The sequence below is a fragment of the Telopea speciosissima genome, chromosome 6 (assembly GCF_018873765.1).
Source record: "Telopea speciosissima isolate NSW1024214 ecotype Mountain lineage chromosome 6, Tspe_v1, whole genome shotgun sequence".
Classification (NCBI taxonomy): Eukaryota; Viridiplantae; Streptophyta; class Magnoliopsida; order Proteales; family Proteaceae; genus Telopea; species Telopea speciosissima.
Genome location: NC_057921.1, coordinates 53,132,912 through 53,157,562, shown reverse-complemented (window position 1 = coordinate 53,157,562; position 24,651 = coordinate 53,132,912). Strand labels below are relative to the sequence as shown.

The window sequence follows — 24,651 nt, the reverse complement described above, 5'->3', positions numbered from 1 at the left end:
GAGAGCAAAAACCAGTTACAGTAGTAACCCAGTTGTTTATGAATGTTGTTCAAAGCTTGGTGTATACATTTTTCATGGAGGAGTTAACCAGGGGCTGATGTTTCAGAAGGAAAGCATTCCAGTTTCTTTGTATCAATCACTTGATATTATAGTACAGACCCCAATTTCCCTAGTTAAAACAGAATCAATTGAAATAAACACTTCAAAAATTAGAAATTTTAAAAAGGAAACAGAAATTAGATATGATCAATAGCCCCTTCGATGGAAAGCCGATTGCCTTACCGACAGTCACTACACATATAGCAGTCGACCCTGGAACTCCACACAATGGATGATTCTTCCATCAATGGCAATTACCTGATTCCTCACCTTAGTGGGTCGTGTGCTGTTCTTTACCACAAACTTAGGTAAAGATTTATGGTCATCCAAACCAGATAGCATTCCTGGTAAGACCTCTTCAAGGAATTCATCAGCTACATCTCCATCTTCATCTATCCGTAGACGTTTTGCAAACCATATCAAGCCCTGAATGTAAATGGAAATGTGAAGGTTCATTAACAACAAGAGTTGTACAACACAATTCATGTAGAAATTGCTAGAACTTTGAGAAAGTAGAAAATATAATTGGGAACCCAGAAACAGTATCCGACTAAGCAACCAATTCAGTGCAACATTTAGCATCTCAACATCCACATTTCAGGCCTTAGCTCACCTCATAAGGCAAAAAAGAGAAAAACAGAATATACCAAAATCACCTCTGCACTTCACCCACATACCACATACATTTATTTGATTGGCTTATAGATAGAATTGCTATGATGACATAAAACAGAGTTTCCTTTACATGCTAGAAGCTTAGAACAGTACAGGCCTTAGCTCACCTCATAAGTCATAAGGCAAAAAGAGAAAAACAGAATATACCAAAATTACCTCTGCACTTCACCCACAAACCACATACATTTATTTGATTGGCTTATAGATAAAATTGCTATGATGACATAAAACAGAGTTTCATGCCACAGCAACTACTTTCCTTAGAGAGCTGTCATTAAATATCCAGTAACTCAAACAAAAAAAAAAAAAAAATTCCCACTAACCACTCCCAACATCTCTATCTGTCCAACATTCTCCCTAAACAATACAACAACAACAGCAACAACATCCAAGCCTTATCCCAACTGAATGGGGATGGCTACATGGATCCAATAAAAGACAGCAGATTAAAAATTACAGTAGCACAATGGGGGGTGGGAAACAACATGGACACAGCTACATGGGTGCTGATAAAATAAAATTAAATAAGTATATGGGGGTGAGGACATACAACATCGACCCAAACTCTAGGGCATCGACCCTACTTAATTATGTCCCGCTTCTTAGCTGCCCAACATTCTGCTCTAGGTCTCGTAGAGGTGTGAATAACAAAACAAACTAGCAAAGTCCAACTAGATGGGGTCAACCGCATGTATCTTTGATCTCCAACAGCATCAACAACAAAGTCCAACTAAATGGGGTCGACCGCATGGATCTTTGATCTCCAACAGCATCACAACAACAAAGTCCAACTAAATGGGGTTGACCACATGGTCCGCATGGATCTTTGATCTCCAATCAGCTTTATTTGAGGTCATACTAGGGGTAAGGCCTAGGCTAAGCATGTCTTTCTTCACCACTTCTCCTAAGGTTATCTTAGGCCTGCCCCTAGTTCTTTTGGTTCCCTCAATCGGGATCATGTCGCTCTTCTGGACTGAGCCCCCTAAAGGCCTCCATTGAACATGGCCATACCACCTCAAACGACTCTCTGTAAGTTTATCATGTATCGGAGCTACTCCCAACCCAGCTCTAATATGATCATTCCTTACTTTATCCTTCCTAGTTTTCCCACTCATCCATCTCAACATCCTCATCTCTGCAACTCCAAGTTTATTTATATAGCACTTCTTCACAGCCCAACATTTTGATCCGTACATCATGGCTGGTCTAATGATAGTCCTACACAATTTTCCTTTCAGCTTTAAAGGGATACGCCGATGACAGTATTCCGGTCGCGCCTCTCCACTTCATCCATCCTATTTTAATCCTTTGGGTGACATTGTCATCTATGTCGCCTTTTTTGTTAACAATTGATCCTAGATGTCTAAAGTGGTCCCTTTGTGGGATCTCCTTCTCCTCAATATTCACCACTTCATTATCCGACCCAGAGCTGCCAAAGCTACACATCATGTATTCAGTCTTGGTTCTACTTATCTTCAGACCTTTTGATTCCAAGGTTGATCTCTATAGTTCCACTTTGGTGTTAATCCCGGCTTTTGTCTCAACTACCAAAACAATATCATCTACAAAGATCATACACCATGGGACCTTCCCTTGTATGCTTCTGGTTAAGTCATCCATGATAAGCACAAACAAATAAGGGCTTAAGGCTGATCCTTGGTGTAGCCCAATTGAGATTGGAAATTCACTACTTTGCCCCCCCCCCCTTGTTCTCCCTAAACATTATCCCCAAAAAAAAATTCTATACTTCACTTGAAAAATTCTACAATTTCCGTATCTGCAAACCCAAGCAATGGAGGAATTTTAGAACTTTCACCAAACATGAATTTCATTGACAACAGCTCTATTGTAATGATTGTGAGAAGGAAGCTGATTAACATGGTACCCACCATGTCGTCAATTATTTCTGACAAACTGAGAAGACATTGCTAGATGCATCAGGATAACACTGAAACACAGTAGTGGAGAAAGTTCAGTCACTCGATGGGGTTTCATTGTTAAAGTGAAATATCTTATCTGACTGCTGAAGGCAAGCTTATTCGACTGCCAGTAGCAAGAAGAAGAAGTTAGTTTCCTCTTACTACAGGTAGTGGTGACAGTAATATGTTAACATCAATATCAAACTCTTCCTTGATATCAAGGAGATGCACACATAGGTAGGGGTGATGAAGGAGAAAGCTTCGATAACACTGCAAGTTCCAAAATTGGAAAACTAGCTCTCGGAAGATCTCTGTTGGTCTAATCAGTGAAGGTCAATGGGTATAGAGAAAAGAATGAATAGCACAAATGGCTGGTAATTCCTGACTCTTGCGCTGCAAAACCAGAGGTTTCAGAGATGAAGTGGATTGACCATATGAGATCACTGGGAAGTTTCTTCTAGACTTCGAGAGGGACTGTCTATATTCCAATTATCCTCTGTATTGGGTCTGGAAGCTGCAGATTTGATCAAATAATTTGTCCTCGAGCTGACATATAATTTATATAATGTTAAGGAGAAGACTACATTGTAACAAGTGGCTAGTCTAATTATGAGTTAAATATATTGAGGGTAATTTACCCTTGGTTATCAAGTGATAGTGTCTAATTCTGGAGGTCTTTGGAGGTACTTGCACCTGATCAGAAAAGCTAGAAGCCTAAAGTGCTGTGGGCTCCTGAAGAATGGCATTTGCTAATTGCATAGCAGATGAACTGATGAGATCTGGAGTGAATAGACAGAACCTGAATATGGGTTCTTATCCTATTATGTATTCATCAAACCTTCAAGGTTCTGGCCAGCGTGACCATCTGCTGTTGTTGTTTTACTTTATTTTCTTCTCGTCAACAAAACTTTGTTAACCAAAAAATTTTTTTTTTTTTTGGTAAAATAAAATAATTGATTGTACCAAAATGAATATATATGGAATAGTCTAATAAAAATATATATATATATATATATATGGAATAGAGTAAATAGGATGAAAGGAAGGGGAGGGGGTAGCTCCAAGACAACAAGTAACAGAGCCACCCCAATAGAAACTCGTGAACTTGAAGCTCAACATGCTCCCATAGGTTAATTACATACATGCTAAAGGACTTTCCAAAACGGCATCAGAGACCAAATCAATTGCATGTTGAAAATATTTCATTGGTAAAAGTTCATTTGGCAATTCCCAAGAATTAGGTTAAAGTATGTCAACATTCCATGCAATTCTCAAGGTTGATTTTCCAGCATCAACATTTGTGATCATCAATAGAATATAGTCTTTTGATTTCAATTTTTCCTACAGATCTCCGAATAATCATCATAGGCCTCAAAGTAGTTGCTCTTTCATCATGAATGGTGCTTCAGACATACAATAACCCCCCCCCCCCCCAAAGGTACTTCTTAATAGTCTTTATCATTGAAGTACTTTCCCAGGCAATGAGATAATAGGAGAGTGGAGCAATAGTTCACCAAGACAAACCTTAAGTGAATGAATAACAAAAAGAAAAGAGGAGGAACAATAAAAATAAGGGCAGAAAAGAGTCATGTACAAAGACAAACCAGCCACTGAACAAAGCAATCGAGCTTCTCGGATAGAACAGATTCTTCATGCTAGTGTTGTCAAGGTGATAAGGTAGCCCAGAACGAGCTAGGAAACACAGGCCAAGGCTGAGATGCAACTAGGTGCTCACCCAGTCAAGACCATGTATGTAATATTCTCTTTCACTGTTTTCTATTCTGTTGTCACCTATCTTACATGTGTGCAAAATTGCATCAGTTTTGTTTGTAACCTAAAGGAATGAAAAGGGTCAATTATGTTAAGTTCTCTTTTAACTACTTTTTTATGTGTGTATGCACACATAAATGTTTGCAAAAACATGTGGGCACTGGTATTGTGCAGAAAACTTTTTGTGCATGAGTCTCATCATCTGTTAGTTTTTACACAAGTTGAGGTAGCAGTAGCACTGCCGCTCCATTTTATCTTAAAACAACATTTGGGTCCATATTATGCACAAGCAATGCACAAATACATATTTATCATATTTAATATCCAACTGTTAGGAAGCGGGGTGCGAGCACTAGGCCAACGTTTGGCTCTTCAAAGTACCTGTGTAAGGCCTAAGAACCAGCTAAGCTAAGAGATATTCCAGAGAGAAGCTAACGAGTCTGCAACCCTTAAGAGGTGAGATAACATTCTATATCGAGATTTCCATGTTGGGAAATCTTATTAAGAGAACAGAAGAAAAGGGAGAAGTAGGCATGTGAGACAAATTAAGCCCATGGCCAGCATGAACTGTGTTGAGGGAAGCAAACTCACAGCAAAAGAATGAGGAGGCATTAAGGTGCAGAAAAAAGATTATAGGAAATCCTAACGCAAAACTAACTGTTTTGGAAAGAGGGGGGGGGGACTCTAGTATAGTGTCAGAGATCACATCAATCAGATCAACCATTTCAGAAGAGAAAGCTTGTTCCAATACTAGTAGTGACAGAAATACTAAAATTAAAAATCCCCAGTAGCATAAATCAAATAAATGAAAAAATCCAGCCAAAAAGTGGAAAAAGGGAAATAATCCCACAATGGCTGGGGTGGACACTTAAATAGAGTTTAGAAGAACCAACACCAACAAAACAAGGTAAATTTCTCCGAACGTTAAGTTTTACTCATCCACCATAACTCAACCCTCACCTTACAGGTGCTTGACTCCTCCCAGATTCTGTAACAAAATTAGAAACTAATAAGAATGATGATGTTCCAGAAACACTTGTTACGATAGAAACTTGTATTAATAGCAAAATATCCATACACAAAAAATGGGAAAAACCACAAAGGATACTTTAATTAGCTCATACTACTAATGATGTCAACCCTTTTCTTTCCCTTCTTACAAGGCAACATGACATCAAGGATGGTGATGCTACTCAACCAAAGCTGTAGCTTTCATTATAAAGAACTTGGATCATGTTTCTTCATTCTTGACTTACACGGCAAAGGTCCAAATTGAGCATGGAATCTCCATAATGTCAGACAACTCAAATCTTCCTAACCTGAATGAACGACTCCTGAAGTTCTGGTAAGATAATCATGATCCCAAAGGAAGCAAAGGGTGGCCTTGTCTTGAAAGCATATTTGCAAAGGAATGATCATGTTTTTCTTTCCTATGCACAATGTAATTACTTATAATGGACTCCGACCAAGGTTCATACATATCTATGAACAAAAATCAAAACACAGGAAAAAGGAAAGTCAAGGAGAACAAAAAAAAAATTATGGTTAAACCATGGGACTAAAACGCGCCAATAGTTCGCTAAAATTTTGCTAATTTTGTATGGGTCGAAACAGGAGGCGAAACCCAAAATCAGCACTGTTCCGCCAAAATTTGGCCGTTTCCACTCCCCCCCCCCCCAACCCCGAGGGAAATGGCCAAGCAAAACTCACGGAAAAAATACACTGTTTCGGCGCAACTTCAGTTTTCACTCATTTCGACCCGATTGAAATGGCCTACCAAAACGAGATTTTGAACTATGGGTTAAACTAGATTAACTAATCATCAGATTAAAGATGAATCGGCTCAAGGTACCAGCCCAAAACATCCTCAGACTACACAGAATTTCTTGACAGTCCACTACTGCTTTGGGGCTATGTAATCTCCACCCGGATGAATATCAATCTCAGAAAACTACAGGTAAGAACAGCAATGCTTAAAGTTGCAGTGAGGCCGATCATCAAGTTCAATCATATTTTTACTCCCCGAAAAATAAGAAGGCAGATTCCCATTTTTATTTAGAGAAGCTACATTTAAGTCAAATTTTCTTACCAAACATCTCACAAAAATTTTAGTCAGCTCATCTTTTTGCCACTTGTCTAACACATTGTTTCTGTGAACAAACCTTTTTTCCTCACCCACTGAAGGTACCATTTTCTTCTCCTGAAGTAAAGCTCTTTCACATTTTGTGGCAGATTTTTGCAAAAAATGTACTTCAATGACAGAATGGTGCCCAACACAACAGTATATCTGCTAAGTTTACTATTTGGGCGAAAGAATCGAAGCTACTATTACTAATCCAAAAAGCTGTGAACCATTTCGCATTGCTCTTTCGCATTTTGTATCAGATATTAGCAATAATGTACCTCAGCGGTAGAATGGTGCCCAGGCGTCGGGCTCCTCTCCAATGAGTGACCAATGAGGCATCCGACGGTTGGGCTGGCTGGCACACATCCTGGCATGCGCTCGGGGATGTGTGCCAGCCAGCCCAGACGTCGGATGCTCATCGGGCACTCCCTGGGCTGGATCCACACAACAATATATCTGCTAAGTTTACTAATTGGAGCAAAAAAATCCTAGCAACTATTACTAATCCAAAAGGCTATGAATCATCATGCATTCTAAATTTAAATTAATAATTTAAAAAAGGGAGAACGCCTCCATCCTTTCTATCTTCTATCCACTTTTGTTTTTGGAAATTAAGGTCAATTGATTTGTTAATTACGATGCTTCACTAGAAGGAAGCTTGGACGATTAGAACAACATTAAAGTTGCTTTTCATGTGAAGTCAATAAAAGAGTTTTTTTTTTTCCTTGCAGAAAATCACTCCTATGGGATAATTGCCAATGACCCAAGTCGAGAAAATCACCAATTAGACTCTCCAAACTCGCCCATTATTTAATTAAGCAAATAATTCGACCTTCAGAAACAAAGATGATAGCGAGATTAGCATCTCCCTCCCCAAGTTACCAAACACAGAAATTAACAAACTAAAAATTACCAACAAATTCGAAGAAGAAACTAAAGTAATACGGATTCAGTGAGAAATAGAGAGAGGGATTAAGAGAAAATAAAACCTGAACTCCGCCATCGCTGAGATCGCAGGGGGTAAGAACGGGACCCATGTAAGCTCTATCAACGGCAACTGGAACTTTAACACTAAACCCTGAGGTGGGTCGACGAGTTTCTGCCTTATCCTCACGATTATGATGCCTATCAGCATCTTCATCTTCATCGTTAACATCATGAGGATCATCTTTCAGAAACCCAAGTATGCCTGCTATCCTTCTCAGAAATCCCATTACCAAACAGGCTTCAACACGCACGCACGCACGTGAGCGTACTCACCAACAAACACAGCGTTCAGGAGTTGTGACGGCCTGCCTGACTTGAGAGCTTTAAATTCGAGGAAATTGTCGGGCTGCAAGAGAGCAGAAGAGAGGAAAAGCAGTAATTCAGATAGTAAGGAAACGTATTTCGATCATGTGTGCTTGTGTTGTGTGCTGTTGCTTCTGAAATCTGACTAGGGAGTTGAAGTTGGAGTTGGAGGATGAAACTTCCCCAGTGTGACCAATTTTCTGACTGCTTTCACTTCTATGGCTGTAAACAGTAACTTTGTCTAAAGAAAGAAAATGGAAATCCTTGGAAATTGGGAAGGATGGCAATTGAGACATATGGCCGCGAAATGACCTCCTTGCCCTCATGCAATGGGGAATGATGCTTTTGTTGATGCTGCTGCACATGTCCAGGAAAAATTATCACCTTAATTTATCTGTCCGTCAATTTCCTCGTTTAGAGGGAGGTGGACCCCACTCGAGTAATGTGTTCGGATAGGGGTAGGGTGGTCATTTTTGCCTCCTATTAGATGGAATTGAGGAAACTTAGGGGCAAGTAAATTGAGGGGATAAAGATCCCATGTGCAGGCCACACTCTCTCATAGGAAACACTTTCTTTATGTAAGCATATGAGAAAAGGAAGCATTATATCAAGAAGCTCATAAATCTATCTCTTTCCTTCGGAAAAAAAAAATCCTCTGCAGTGCCTTAATCTTGCGGTGTTTTGCAGTTCGGGCTTGAGAGCTCAACCCATGGAAGATGTGACATTCAACGGTGCCAAGCTCGAGAAGAAATAACGAAGAAAAAAAAAATTGTGTCAATCGAGCTCACATCGTTAGATGAAGCATCTTCCACGTGTCAAGCTCTCAAGCCCAAAGCACCGCAAGATGGAGTTGCAGAGGATTTTAATCCCTCTCCTCCCCCTTTTGAAAAAACAAAGAATATCCTTAAGGAGCACTTACGTCTGTTATATGACAGGGCCAAGAGGAATCGTCCCTATGGGCTAGAACTTTCAAGGCCAAGCATTTCCCAATGATTTCTCTGTTTGACCCAAAAGTCCTTTTAAAAAAAGGGGGAACAACATTACTGCTCTTTTACCTTATGTGAAAAAAAATTGTCTTCTCTAAGATAGGTAATGGTAATAAAACACACTGCTGGTTCGAACCCTGGATCCGATCAATCCCAGGTTTCTCACCACTAGAGATTGCGCATGTTCCTTCTTTGAGTAGGGTAAAAAATCTGATTCCTAATAATGTTTGGGACTATGCTTTACTTAATATTAATTTTCCCAATGTTTTTATTGACGAAATCTTAAAGATCACTATTACTGATTCAGATGATCAATGGAGATGTTACTTATCTAGTTCTAGGTTGTTTTCCATACAACTTGCGGTCAATTTCTTTGATGCAACTATTCAAGAATTTTTATCCTCTCCTGTTACAGCACGGTGCTGTAACACATCGTGCGGCAGCTGCAAAGGCCATGTGCACCAAGTGGAGCCCGCTGTACCACATGGCCTCTACAGCGCCGCACGATGCGTTACAACACCGTGCTGTAACAGGAGAGGATAACGATTCAACTATTCAATCTATCTCTACATTCAGTAAATGGTGTTGATTTTTTTGGAAGATTAATATTCATCTGAAATTAAAATGTTCTTTTAGCGTGTCTTAAATGCAGAATTGCCTGTCAAAGCAATTCTCTCGAAATGGACACCCGTAGAGCCTATATGTGTTTTTTGTGGTTCTTGTGATGAATCCATTTGGTAACTTTTTTTGTCATGTAATTGGACTAAGTGTATCTGTGCATCTGGCCCTCTCAGATCGAGAACAAAGCTTCTCTCCATCCCTTCAATGGTACATCTGTGTGCTTCTCTTCTCCATTCTAAAGCCTTGGATAAACAATATTCTATTTAGTTTTATTCAATTTTTATTATTACCTGCTATTTTGTTTGGAATGTACAAACCGAATGTACAAACAAAGTAATTAGAGGATTACCAAGAGCTGGTCCTCATTTGGTTATTAGTGATGTAATTAAATGGCTTTCGGATTTACACATACAACCCCCTACCCTATCATCAGTCCAAATTGCATCTCCACAAACCACACACGCCACAATTGTGATGAATCATGTCTCTAACCATGAGTTACAACTCCTAGTTTTAATCTGCGTAGGCATATATGACCCTGAACTAAGATTAACGGATTAGGCATTTGGCATTTTGCTAGTTGGACAGGGTGTTTTAACATCTACAGGTTCACTCACAACAACTGATGCAATGGAGACCAAATTATTTGGAATTCTGCAGTGTTGGAATCATGCTGAAGAAGCTACAATCCAACTCAAAGCGATTTGGTGTAACAATAGAGCTCTATACACATATCTACAACCTTTTGACCACATATGCATTCCATGGAACCTAGTCAGGCTTTATTTTGAGTTAGCCGATCTAACTAAAAACTTCACTAGTATTAGTATTGAATGGAATAGTAATGAACTTCTTTATAGCTCACTTAGGAGTTTGGCATCAAATGCCCTCAAGGATGACTGTAACACCTATAAACATATCTCTGATGTACATTTCTCTCCTTAATTTAATTTTTACTTTTTTATAAAAACAAAAAAGCAAAAAAAAAAAACAACATCATTTAGAGTTTAGATCATCCAGAGATCAATTCAGTCCCACCAGAGACATATTCCAATCAGTCAGAATCGGCCACTCTAACCCCTTAGGGTGATCCACATCTGAAGTCAGGTTGGTTCTGCCAATCCTATCCCTACCAAAAGTTAAACTTAGCCTTGAGTTCTCACACGGGTAAGCCAATCCTTTAAACTTTGGTTATTGAGTTAGTTTGTGACAATAGGCCAATATGCATAGAGCTGTGACAAAACAAAAGAGCAACATGAATTACCAGGCGCTTTGCTGGTCTAGAATGAAACCCCGTTGTCGCATCTAATTTCCATGTTTTATACAGGTTCTGTGTATTCTAATCAATTTGATTTCTCAAGCCAGGAGACACCTGAGTTTTGAAAAGTAACCGACAACAACCGAAAGATTTTTTTTTGGTAAAGAACAACCGAAAGATTGAAGAATTAGAAAATTGCCTTTCTCAAATCAAAACAGAAAATTTGTCATACAAATATTGATGAGCACTAGCCTATACAAAACCAGGAATGAACCAAATTCCCACTCCAATTATCATTCTATTGACAGAATTATACTGCAACGACAAAAGACAGCTCTAGTAATACAAGAACATAGAACACAAGCTGCACCTTTTAGGGGGGTTATGGACTCTATTTTATGCAACAGACAGCATTAATCCTTGGAACCTGGTGACCTTGGCTGTCACAGGCTCACAAATGCTTACCCCCAACAAGTCTTTAAAGAAACATCTGAAATCTTCACATCTCTAGCATCTAATTTCATATGACCCGGCTTTGGTAATATATCGAACCCACTCAACAGTGTTATATCCGCTCTTCTCCCACACCTGCAGAAGGTAGATGAGGTAGAGCTTTATACAAACAGACCATACTGAATAGACAAACAAGATAGGGACAGTTCCATATGCATACCTTGAGAAACCGAACGCGTAAACCTGAAGCTGTAAACATTGGAACCTGCAGATACCAAGATTTACTAAATTGGTGATGCTCCCGAGCCATTCAGAAATCTCTAAAAGGAAAAGACTGGAGAAATAAATCAAAATATGGTGGATTTTTCATTCCTAATCTCATCTTTATTATACATCTCCAACATAATTCCATCTTCCCCAACAAAAGAAAATCAAAATTATCAATCCTGGCCATCCACATTTTAATTAATACTTTACTATATCATTGAAAACAGATATATTTTCAATTCAGAATTTGAGTCTCAAATGTTTCATGATAAAAGGAATTGGAAAAATGTTGAACACTGCTATATGCCACTAATGTGACTGCTTTTAAAATCTAAAGAAATGAAAAAATTGAGTGAGTGACGGAGGCTGAGTGCATGTCTACAGAGTCAATCAGCACATTGGATTTCATATGCCGGTATCCCATATGGAATGCAATGAGTTACAAATAACAAAATACAAGGTTGATGCAGTAACATTATCATGGCTGAACCGGTACGACCCAATCTGGAAACCCAGACCAAGGCAAACCCGACCCAAACATGGACTTTGGTCTGATAAGGGTTGGTAGGGGATAAGCCTTGTAATCTTTTATTTTATTATGTTTTATTTTGGGTTAGCTACGTAGGGGATTAGATTGAGTTGTTAGTTTCCTAGTTTGGTTCAGTTTTTATTTTCAGATTATGTAGGAGATTAGGAGTTTTTCTTATTTATACGCATGTAACCCTCGTTGCAGAAAACAGTTTGAAAATTGATTTTGCCGCACAGCTTTGAGCAGTGAGTGACCAGGTTGGTTGTTTGGTCTTCTCTTCCTCTTTTCTTCTGTTTTTACTTCCATCTTCCTTACAGTACAGGTACAATTTTCATCCTACCTTACTCTTCTTCTCTTTCTTTACTTGAGTGGTTTCTATTTCCATGCTACTATCGAACTTCCTGGGTTGATAGAGAATTGATCAATCTCCCTCATCCCTTCTCCTTTGTTCTTAATATTTTGGGTGCTGGTTCTTCATTCTAGGGAAATTCAAACCATAGAAACTCAGGCCTGAAAGTTGCCTCTGCTCACAGATCTGGTTCTTCCTTCTGCTGCCAGATTTTATTCAGGAATTAGCTACGTTGGGGATTAGATAGAGTTGTTAGTTTCCTAGTTTCTTTCATTTTCTATTTTCAGATTATGTAGGATATTAGGAATTTTTCTTATTTATATGCATGTAACCCTCATTGGAGAAAACAGTTGAGCATTGAATTAAAATTGATTTTGCTGCACGGTTGTAAGCAGCGAGTGACCAGGTTGATCGTTTGGTCTTCTCTTCCTCTTTTCTTCTGTTTTTTTAATGCAAGACAAGATCTACAATAACCCACTAGACCTAATCTCACAACAGGATCTCAATATGACAGTCCAAACACCCAAAAAGTCAACAAAAGTCAACCTTCTCAGATGAAAGTCAAACTTTAACAATCAATCAAAAATAAGTAGAATAAGGTTCCTTCAGGAGTTCCCAACTGTCGGATTGAAAGTAATTAAAGAAAATTCAAATCTGAGATCAAATTCCAGAAAATAGGAGATTTTAAATTAGACTGCATCAGAAGGTCAGATCAAGATATAACTCAAGTCAAGTTTCCCTCTTGGCTGACTCCACTAATCCCCAAACTATCACACTGAATAAGCAGTTGGATTGAGAGCAATTAAAAAACTTCAGAACTGGGACTGAAACAGAGCAGAATTAGGAGATTTTGTAAATCTACAGATCAGATGGTTTGATCCCTCTAAAACTCCTGTCGAATGGTCTCTTTGGATGACCCTTCAATGGCCTCAAATCCCAACCCAATCCTATGACTAGATTTCATAGAATGGGAAGTTGAAATTCTGTCAAATACCCACCCCCCCCCCCCCCCCACCCCTAATCCCAGAAAAATAAAAATAAAAAAGGGGTGCTGGCGTTACGCAGGTGAATAAATCAGGCAATAAATATGTATAACAGCGGGATTAAATCATGAAGACTGATATCAAATTAAAGATTGATGTCTTTATCTTGAGTCAGAAGAAATCAGATCACAGGGATTGATTAGATAAGTCCTCAATCAGAATCTCCCGCAAAGTATCCTCAATCGATCAACACCAATCAGTAGCAGTAATCTCCAATTGATTGATTGTCAAACCAACAACAGATCAATAGAATAATAGGATTGAAACTCTCACTCTCTCCCTTGGATCTCTCACCCTCCCATAGCATAGGTATCTCACCCCTCAACTGTATCCCACAGCCATCGTTGGATTCTCAAAGCCCAAATTCAGTTTTCTCAAAATCTCGACTTGGCAGTAGACCAGCCTTGTTCTTTATTTATAATAATGCAATTACAACCAAATTTGATGGGACTAGAATCTTCCCATTACAACTTAGAAACTCAAATCAAATTGATCTCCTATTCGGCTATTCCTAATTCAAACTAGCATAACCTATTAGCTATTACATAGGAAATAACTGAGCATACAAGATAACCTTAAAAAGCCCCATTCGATCCCTTCTGAGTCAATCCAAACTACTGCAGATTTAATCTCCAAAAGCTGGCCATAATCCCTTCCTTGTTCGATGGTCATTGCATTCCAAAATAAAGCTGGTCAATCACCTTTATAGCACAGAAATCACTATTGGCTGATATGGGCTGAATGTGGTCCAAATCATGGGCCAGGTACATGTTGAAACCGATGGGCTTATACAACCCATAATAAGGGTAAGGTTTGGCCTATCATGCAGCCCCATCAATTGACCAAATCTACATCAATTTCCATCCATCTTTACATTACAGGTACAATGTTCATCTCTCCTCCCTTATTCTTCTACTCTTTTTTTACTTATCTAGTTTCTATTTCCTTCCATGCTATTATCGAACTTACTGGGCTGATAAAGAATTGATCGATCTCCCTCATCCCTTCTCCTTTCTTAATATTTTGGGTGCTGGTTCTTCACTCTAGAGAGATTCAAATCATACAAACTCAGGCCTGAAAGTTACCTCTGCTCACAGATCTGGTTCTTCCTTCTGCCGCTAGATCTTATTCAGGAATTATATCTCAATTTCTAAGCTGCAGTTTTGGTTGTTCTCTTTGTGATGATTCAGAGTCCTAGGTGTCAGCAATATAACCCTAAAATTTCATCTCAAGTGAGTGATTTGAGAGAGAAAAGTCTTACCTGGAAGCAAACCAGGTTACTGCTGGTTTATTCTTCGGTTCTTCCTGTCGTGGGTTGAAGACCATAGTTGTCATGGTGTTTAGGCGACCTAGGGCGTTGGAGAGGGTCCAAAATCAAGGCAACACCAATAAGGCAACCAAGGGGTCTGGACGCCTAGGCGGCGCCTTGACAACTATGTTAATGAAGACGATGACTGATTTGAGTAATTACAACTAAGGACAGAATTGTCCTTAATAACTTAGAGCCCTTATTTTAAAAACTGATTCAACTTTACCATTCTAAATTCAAATACGAAATTGATCCTGCCCTTTTGGAATTAATTACTATTCTGTCACTGAGACAGTTTGTTCCTTTCTAAAGGATCTAATACTCCCATTTATTTACAGTTTTGCCACTATACCCTTAAATTGAGATATTTCTTATTCTTGCAGGCACATAACGATCCCAAGCAGATTTTTTTTTTGGGGGACACAGGATTGCATTAAAGGTACACCGAAATGGCAGCTTTCTCATCTGATACAAGGAAGAAAGACAACCTTCTGCTTGTTAACATCCAAACTCAAGCACCAAAGTAGCAAAAGAATAGATAGGATATGAAATTCCCCACCCAAAAATGAAAAATATTACAACTTTCTTAATCACTATTAGTTTATTATATTATCAGGGAAGGTGGATTAACAGTGCATCATGTGCAAACGCCACAGCAACATTGATGGGCAACCATGTCTCAGAAAACACGAAATAGAAGTGTTTCCCCCAAAAAAGTTGGAGACTAGTTGTCAAGGTGTCACCCAGGCGCCTGCCTTGACATCCAGGCGCCTTGACAATTAGTATCGCCTTAGTCGCCTTGTTGGTGTTGCCTTGCGTCCAGGCCCCCTTCAACACCTTGAGTCACCTAGACGTCGTGAAAATTAGTTTGGACTGGGAAGGGGGAGACACTCTTCTCTATTGCCCTCGATAAAGAGTTACTTCATAGCTCATTTGATTTCCTCAAGGACCATACACTTATCGATATTGAGGAAACTCAGTACCATCACCAGTTTCTTGAAAAATACCAAAGTCAAACATATTGGAATATATACCTATGTATGATATATATATAGACATTCCACAGGAAAAAAAATGAGACAAGTGATGCAGTTCAGTCCAAGAAGAAGAACCAGGCCCTACAGTAATCCACGGTTTTGGCTATTCCTCTATAGTGTTCTCTTTGTGAGATGCATGCTATTATGGTGATGCAGCAGCAAAGTCAAGGTGGTGAAGCCTCCCGCAAGCTTGGTGGCGAAGCCAGGTCATATCCCTTCTTCCCTCTTCCTTCTCTCCATCTTTACTTCAGTTTCAGCAACTTACACTTTTTGCGTGGGTGATATCCAAGGTAATCTAAAACTCAAACATTGAAGGATCAATTCAACCCTTATTATTTCCATTCTCATTTGTTTCATTCAGTTATTACTCACTCCATATTCTGCTAGTTTTATTTCTCCGTTTCAGTCTTTGCAATAGCAGTTTCTGCCCTCTTTGATCTCTCAGACTTCCATCAAAGATTCCAGTCAATCCAACCTTTGAATCAAGCCCAATTCTTGAAAAGTTGCCCCCCCCCTATTGATGCAGCTCCAAGTAGGCGGAAGAAGAAGAAGAAGCCCTGAACTTAGGGCTTGATTAGGGAGCCATAGATTAGGATTATTATTTTCCATACTTAGTTTATTTTCCTGTTTTAGATTGAACCGGTTTAGAATTGGTTGCACCCAATTGGTTCAATGGGTCTAATTTAAGTGAAGTGTTCCTATTGGTTAATAGGTCCTTATATCCTATTGGCTAATATGAAATCTTCTTTTAAATTAGTTGTTTTAAGTTAGATGTCTTTTAACTTAAGTTAGTAGGGTTAAATAGGTCTTTTACTATTTTAAGATATTAGTTTAGTTTTAAATTCCTTCCCTTCCACGATTTTGTGGAGGAAAGTTATTAATTTGTATTAGGATTTGGCATAGAGCCATATTATAAATAAAGAAAATTGCGGAGGGCTCCCCCACATTGAATTTGAATTAAAAAAAGACTGTTACTGCTGGCCGATTGTTGCTGCTGCTGTTCCTGCTCCTTTGTAAGTGCATCCTTGTGGATTTCAAGGTGGATAGGGTGGGTGGACTCTTGCGACTCCTTGCATCGAGAAGATCGGGAGGTTCCTTCAATTATCAAGCTGCTGCCGGTGGATTCCTGCTGTGAGTTTGAAGTTTAATTATGTTTTTTTTATTCCTTCTCCTTCCCCATTCGAACCCTTTATTTTTAGTTTGAATCCCATAAACCCTAGATCATTTAGAACCTGTCCAGCCTTCATCCTTCATCAGTTTTCATCCAAAATTTAACCACAAATCCCTTACTGCCCTCCCTCCACTCGACCTAACCTGCAGCCTCAACTGTCCATCAAAAACCCTAATCCCCTCACTCACATAAAACCCAAAACACCCTAAAATTCTGTAAAACCCAATTCAGCCATCAGAAAACCTGCATATTTCAGTCGAACATCCCCTTCCCTGTTTAGAAAACTCGACCTCAGCCCCAGCCCTTAGATCCCACTCAAAACCCTAATTTCAACCTACTTTCTTAAACCTAAAACCCGAAACCCTAACCCTAGAGTTTCAGAATTTTAATTTCTGTTTAAACCTATTCCATTAGCTTCCTTTTGACCTGCACATCATTACTAAATAAAACCCTAGCTCAAATCCCTAATCCTAACCCTAATTCTGCCCTAGTTTACCTATTCTGCCCATTCGAACCAGCAGTCCATTGAGATCCTGTTGCTTGGCCTCTAATAGGATCCTTCTTCCAGGTTTGTCAAACGGTACGGTTTTGGTACGGTACCAAAAATAGGTACCCAATACCGATACCGTACCGTACCGTTTAAGAACCCTATTTTCAATACCCCAACCGTACCGCTACGGTATGGTATGACAACGGTATATATACGGTACGGTATGAAAATGGTATATGTACGGTACAAAAAACGGTATAAATTTGATTTTTATAAATGGTATGTCTATGAAAACGGTATATATATGGTACAAAAACGGTATGCATACGGTACGAAAACGGTATGGTTTCATTCTTACATGTTTACACCCCAAAACGGTACGGTTTCGGTACATACCGATGGTATGACCATAAAAATCATTACCGTACCGTACCGTGGTCAATACCGTTTGTCTATACCGTACCGTACCGTTTTTGCAACGGTACGGTTTGGTACGGTTTTACACGGGCGGTTTTGGTTTCGGTATACGGTTACAGTTTCAGATTGACACCCTTACCTTCTTCTATATAGAGCTACATTAACTTGGTATCAGAGCCATGGCTGAACATGGCAATCCGGTGCTGCCACAACTACTCGATCCTTTGGCAGCAATGTTAGAGATGTTTCAGAAATTTATTGCTGACCAGAAGACTTTGGTTGAAGATTTTAGAGCTGAACAGAGAGCTATTGCCGAAAGGCTGCAAGTAATTGAGCATAGACAACTTGCACTTAATGGGGACAGCAATGTACCCATAGAAGAAAACAGGTACCAACTCCATTCAGTGGTACAGAGGCTGCCTGACAGAGATGGGAGCCCCAGAGATGACAACAGGGGTTATAGAGATGGACACATAGGTCATAGGGACACATTCAGGACTGACCGAGATGACAGGGATGGTAGAGATTATTATAGAGATCGTCGGGACAGACCTAGAGATGCCCGTGAGCCTTCTAGGGAACATAGAGATCACCACCGAGGCTACAGAGACAGAGATAGAGAAGACCGGGACAGAAATAGAGGTCGCCAGCCTACTTTTGAGGAGTATATGAGGTCCTACTTCACTGGAGACTAGGGTACTAATCCGGCGCTATACAGGCAACCAAAAGGTGAAGCTTGAGCTGAAAGAATTCGATGGTCACTCTGACCCCCAGGTATTTTATGACTGGCTTGCTGCAATAGAAGATTATTTCGACTAGTATGACCTGTCTGAAGAGGGGAAAATGAAGTTAGTCCGTGCTAAACTTGTCGGACTAGCACGCGAGTGGTGGAGAACTACTGAAAGAGAGATGGACTTTAATGGTACTGCACCCCGCACTTGGGAAGACATGAAATACGACCTGAGTAAGCAATACTTGCCAAGGCACTTCAGGTCTCAGCTACAGGATCAATTCAACTCCCTCCGCCAAGGGACCATGACTGTGACTGAGTACATGAGGAAATTCGATGGCCTTTCTTCTCGCACTGGCATTAGGGAGTAGGGCATCCAAATGCTTTCCTGGTTCAGGTTGGGTCTGTCAAGTGAGATCAACAGGACAATTGGGGTGGTTGACGTTGCAGACGTTCGAGATTGTTTGGAGAAGGCCTTGAAAGCAGAGGAGCTATTAGCTTCAAGTAAACAGCCGGGTCTACTTCCAAGCCGGCCTACATCAACACTAGCACCTCAAAACAAGGTTCCTTTATAGGCAGCACCTCTCGCCCTGCTGTTTCCCCACGTGTGGATAATAAGGGCAAAGCTCCTATGGGCCGAAACGACCCTTTCACTTGTTATTACTATCAAGACAAGAAGCATATTGCTAGGGACTGCCCACACAAGAAGAAGTCTATCAATGTGGCTGAAAAGGAAGGAGTTCAAGGTGAAAGTGAAGACCAGGGCGAAGATCATTTCCATGCACTTCCTCCTGATGATGATGACTATGTGGCTACTTATCTTGAAGACGAAGGTACTGATCCTAGAGGTGTTCATGTCATCCTTCAAGAGGCTGCTGCCCAGCCAGAGTTCCAACCTTCTTCATCCGTCAAAGAGCTGCTGTCCGCATACAAGCTTAAACCATCCGCTGAAGATGAACTCAAGAAACTTGATCCTGATTTGGAAGACCATTCTGTGATCTCCAGTCATTCATCGGAGATGAATGCTTTCAAGACGGGGAGAGTTGATGCAGCTCCAAGTAGGAAGAAGAAGAAGAAGAAGCCCTGAACTTAGGGCTTGATTAGGGAGCCATAGATTAGGATTATTATTTTCCATACTTAGTTCATTTTCCTGTTTTAGATTGAACCGGTTTAGAATTGGTTGCACCCAATTGGTTCAATGGGTCTAATTTAAGTGAAGTGTTCCTATTGGTTAATAGGTCCTTATATCCTATTGGCTAATATGGAATCTTCTTTTAAATTAGTTGTTTTAAGTTAGATGTCTTTTAACTTAAGTTAGTAGGGTTAAATAGGTCTCTTACAATTTTAAGATATTAGTTTAGTTTTAAATTCCTTCCCTTCCACGATTTTGTGGAGGAAAGTTATTAATTTGTATTAGGATTTGGCATAGAGCCATATTCTAAATAAAGAAAATCGTGGAGGGCTCCCCCACATTGAATTTGAATTAAAAAAAGACTATTACTGCTGGCCGATTGTTGCTGCTGTTGTTCCTGCTCCATAGTGAGTGCATCCTGGTGGATTTCAAGGTGGATAGGGTGGGTGGACTCCTACGACTCCTTGCATCGAGAAGATCGAGAGGTTCCTTCAATTATCAAGCCGCTGCCGGTGGATTCCTGCTATGAGTTTGAAGTTTAATTCTGTTTTTTTTATTCCTTCTCCTTCCCCATTCGATCCCTTTATTTTTAGTTTGAATCCCATAAACCCTAGATCATTTAGAACCTGTCCAGCCTTCATCCTTCATCAGTTTTCGTCCAAAATTTAACCACAGATCCCTTACTGCCCTCCCTCCACTCGACCTAACCTGCAGCCTCAACTGTCCATCAAAAACCCTAATCCCCTCACTCACATAAAACCCAAAACACCCTAAAATTCTGTAAAACCCAAGTCAGCCATCAGAAAACCTTCATATTTCAGTCGAACATCCCCTTCCCTGTTTAGAAAACTCGACCTCAGCCCCAGCCCTTAGATCCCACTCAAAACCCTAATTTCAACCTAATTTTTAAAACCTAAAACCCTAACCCTATAGAGTTTCAGAATTTTAATTTCTGTTTAAACCTATGCCAAACCTATTCCATTAGCTTCCTTTTGACCTGCACATCATTACTAAATAAAACCCTAGCTCAAATCCCTAATCCTAACCCTAATTCTGCCCTAGTTTACCTATTCTGCCCATTCGAACCAGCAGTCCATTGAGATCCTGTTGCTTGGCCTCTAATAGGATCCTTCTCCTAGAGCTACATTACCTATTGGGTCTACGCTAGTCCAGAATTGCAGGTTCATCAGATCTGGAACTTGGAAGTTATTCTTATTTTGAAAAGTTGCTATATTTTGATTTTCTTAAGTTTATATTAATGTAGTCCTATATAGATGTTAAATCTACTAGGAGCCATGTAAATCAGGATCATAAAATCTATTGGTTTGGAGGGGCAGATTTGAGGAATTTTGTCAAAACTAGGGTTAGGGTTTAGGGGCATGGGGTTGGATTTTATTTGGTAAATCTGGGCAGGTCTAGGGGAGTCTAATGAGCTAGGTTTGGTTAGGTTTGAGTGAAATTTTGAAATTCAGAAAACTAGGGTTTCGGGTTTTGGGTTTTGGGAAAGGAGATGATGAGATCTAGGGTTTAGAGGGGGAATTAGGGGCAGGGGCTTGGATCGAGTTCTCCTACGGTAGGAGTGAACAATCAGCCAAGATATGGGGGGGTTTTAATGGCTGGAATTGGTTTAGGCAGATTTTAGGTTTTAATGGAGATGAGGGGAAATAGGGTTGTGATGGGAGGAGGGAGCTGCAAGCAAGGTCGAGTGTAGAGGATGGTGTAAAGGGGCTGTGGCTGAAATATGAACAGATTCTGATGGCTGGAATGGTTCAGCTGAGGTTTTAGGGTTTCGGCATCTTGTGGGGGATGGTAGTTTTAGGGTTTTGCAAGAGGGAAGGGGCTGAGGTTAAGGTCGAGTGTTAATGGCAGTGAGAAGGAGGTTTGGTGTGGTTGGGATGGCTGGAAAAGTAATTGCAGAAATTATAAACACTTACTGGATTGTAGGTTCTTCAATGGCAGCTTGAAGAGGAGTTTGAGCAGGACCTCCCGATCTTAACAGATGCAAGGAGTCAATCGGAGTCCACCAATCCCTTCCACCTTGATATGACTCACAAAGTCTTCTAGATATTGCCCACAAGGAATACTCACAAAGGAGCTAAACAGCAGCAGCCATGGCAGCAAAGCTGAAACAGAATTTTTGCAAACTTCAATTGTCGGCAGCCTCCCACAAATTTACTTATTTATAGTATGGCCATAGGCCCAAACCCTAATACAAGCTAAAAGATCCTCTAAGGACCAATAGAAATAGACAACTTCTAACCAATAAGAATGACTCGCTTAAATTGAACCAAGGTTGAATCCGGTTCAGTTTAAGTTTACAAAATAAACCAAGTCTAACCAATAGGAATGACTCACTTAAATTGAACCAAGGTTGAACCAGGTTCAATTTAAGTTTACAAAATAAACTAAGTACAGAAATAAGCTAAGGCTAAAGTAACTAAGCCCTAATCTTAGGGCTGCTTTTATTTGCGGATGCTTGGAGCTGCATCATATATTTTCTGTCGACTTTTTTTACTCTCCATCTAACCTTGGTTTCCTATGACAATTTGCCACAAGTACAGCAGGTATAGGCCAGCCTTCGACCAGTATTTCAGCCTCATCGGTTGGCTGCTTCTTTAGTTATTGATCTTCTCTATTTCTGCCATACTGTTCTCTAAATCTGGGTAACGGTGATTCTGTCCTATGGGTTAGTTTCCAAAATCTGTTCCAACAGGTTAGTGGAACGCATCAAGTCAAAAGTTTAATGCATACAGCCCATACTTGGTATCAAGTGCATGCTCTTGCTACACTAGCTATTGGATTTGACATTAAAGGCTCAATTACAATGGTCAATCCTCTCCAGTATTTAATGATTTAGCACTTCATAAAGAGTTTATAACATGTTAATGAATAATTATCATGGCACCTGGAATTCCATTTGGATGGGTGGCCTAGTCCAAGACTTCTTTTCGGCGATTGTAGAAATCAACTCAACTTCAGCACTCATAGTTGGTTCTGTTTGTCCAGGGAATTTCCTTATCCTGCAGAGGTTCAAAAGATTTATCAAAACATGATACAGATCAATCAAACATTAACCAAGAATATCAACTCCCCACCCCCAACCCCCCCCCCCCAAAAAAAAAGGAGAAGAAAACAAATAAAGAAATTTGATACATAACTGACTAGAGCAAGCGACATGTAAGAGTTGCAAAAGGATGAAATGCCAACTAGTGCTCATCAAAGATACTGTGTACCTATTAGAATTTGTAACCGATAGCTATATATTGCAAATTATTTTCATTTTTTTAATTAGAAAAAAAGTGACCATGGGAGAAGTGGTGAGGAAAGACATGCATAGACTAGGCCTTGTCTCAAGTATGATGTCGAATAGAGCTGACTGGAGGGCAAGGATCCGTGTAACCGACCACATGTAGTGTTTATATGATTGAGTGTACTGTAGTTGTTGTGTTCCTTTCCTTTTTATTTTTTATTAATAATATTTTGTCTTTGCAAGGATCCATGTAGCCGACCCCATTTAGTTGGGATAAGACTGAGTTGTTGTTGTTGTAGAAAAATGACACAGAAACTTCTTGTTCTTGAGCTATTCCTATTTAAGGAAAAATGTGTTTCTTTTAACATCAACAACATGTTGCACTTCATAAATCATAGATTTTCAGTTTTCCTCCACACCAAGCAGAGCGGGTAGGAGTAGACAGTCGAGTTCATTCCTGTGCATGAGGAATCTTAGTTGCCTTTATTTTAGGGAGTTGAGAAAGTAGATGAACCGAATAGTTAACCAAAAAAAAGGCCTCTTCTATCATGTAGAAACAAGGATAAAAAGATCCAGATCATACCCTAGATCATTACCCAGGAAATGTCAATCTGCTCTAGTAGGCATGCACCTATCTAAAGAAGAAAAAACTGATAAAACAGGTGGATATCCAGAGAAGCTATTAAGGGCACATCTTCCCTTAATAGAGGCGGTGCCAGCGAGAGGTCGAGAGAAAGAGAGAGGGCAATGGTGGCAGGCAGTATAAACAGAGAAGAGAGAGAGAGAGAGGCGCTGGTGGTGGTTTTTGGGTTTGGTGTGTAGCGGCATTAGCGTTAGGATCCCAATGTAGATACTAACTCTAATACCATGATGGTTTTGGGGAATTGAGCTTATGTCTATGAGACACCAGCCCGGATTTATTTATAATAGAATGTTGTGATGTACAAGAACAATAATGCCCCTATGGCAACACTAATAAACCCTAATGGACAATTCTACCCTTGTACATGATCTATATTGAATATTTCAATATTCCTACAAATATTGCGCACTCACTTCCAAACCAAGCAGTCGATAGCAGCATTGTACTTGGCTCGACCAGTTGTAACTTGGAAACTCGTCTTTGCTGTTTGCTTCGGCACTGGAATCTTTATAACAACTCCAAGAGCAAACATTTTCGCACCAAAAACACTCTTAACCTGAAGGTAAATAGCAGTGAGAACTCCAAAACAAAGATCATATGAAATTTGCCTCCTTTTAAATGGTCATCTACAAACCTTGACATTTACTTCCACACGTGTCCTACCCAATTCCTTGATTGTTGGCAATACTCGAAATGGCAGATTTACACCCTCAGTAATACGGTACCTGCAGATAGCAAAGAATGTCATGTCAGAAACAGGAAATAATGGGAAAAGAAGTCCATGTTAACTAGTTAAATGTAAACTAAGTACCAAACATACTGTAAGTAAAGAAATTACAGTAACCCTTGCCCAGACTTGGCATAAGCATACAACTAAACCCATTTTCTCTAAGTAACAAAAGCTTATTCTCTACCTGCCTAGATCAAACTGTATTAATAATCTGGAACTCCTAAAAAATATCTTAGTACACACACACAAGAGCACAGACAGACAGATATATATATATATATATATATATATATATATATATATATATATATAGAGAGAGAGAGAGAGAGAGAGAGAGAGAGAGAGAGGAAGGCAACTG

The 24,651-nt window shown here is 39.7% G+C and overlaps 2 protein-coding genes across 4 annotated transcripts in view; both read right to left on the bottom strand.

Moving 5' to 3' along the window:
- Positions 1–167: 167 nt before the first annotated feature.
- LOC122664932 lies at positions 168–24,535 on the bottom strand. 2 transcript variants are annotated; one of them, XM_043860972.1, is made up of 5 exons: positions 24,530–24,535; positions 21,271–21,276; positions 7,578–7,831; positions 272–525; positions 168–214 (listed from the first exon to the last, which is right to left on the bottom strand). In XM_043860972.1, the coding sequence occupies exons 3-4, from the start codon at positions 7,800–7,802 to the stop codon at positions 292–294; spliced, it is 459 nt and encodes a 152-aa protein (XP_043716907.1). In that variant the 5' UTR covers positions 7,803–7,831; positions 21,271–21,276; positions 24,530–24,535; the 3' UTR covers positions 168–214; positions 272–291. The 2 variants fall into 2 exon arrangements, with proteins under 2 accessions (XP_043716907.1, XP_043716906.1); XM_043860971.1 differs by lacking the exons at positions 21,271–21,276; positions 24,530–24,535 and having other exon boundaries at positions 7,578–7,855.
- LOC122664931 (AP-2 complex subunit mu-like) overlaps positions 10,955–24,651 on the bottom strand; it is a 32,082-nt gene continuing 18,385 nt past the window's right edge. For both annotated transcript variants that reach the window (XM_043860970.1, XM_043860969.1), the window contains exons 9-13: positions 24,198–24,288; positions 23,977–24,119; positions 22,576–22,690; positions 11,417–11,461; positions 10,955–11,331 (exon numbers count right to left, since the gene is read on the bottom strand). In XM_043860970.1, the coding sequence (XP_043716905.1) occupies positions 11,251–11,331; positions 11,417–11,461; positions 22,576–22,690; positions 23,977–24,119; positions 24,198–24,288 (475 nt within the window). In that variant the 3' untranslated portion in view covers positions 10,955–11,250. The remainder of the gene's footprint in view (positions 11,332–11,416; positions 11,462–22,575; positions 22,691–23,976; positions 24,120–24,197; positions 24,289–24,651) is intronic.

Coding starts and splice junctions, on each gene's coding strand:
- LOC122664932 (XM_043860972.1), bottom strand. CDS start 7,802: ATGGGATTTCTGAGAAGGATAGCAGGCATACTTGGGTTTCTGAAAGAT. Junction 526..7,577: donor TCAGCGATGGCGGAGTTCAG/GTTTTATTTTCT, acceptor ATTTACATTCAG/GGCTTGATATGGTTTGCAAA.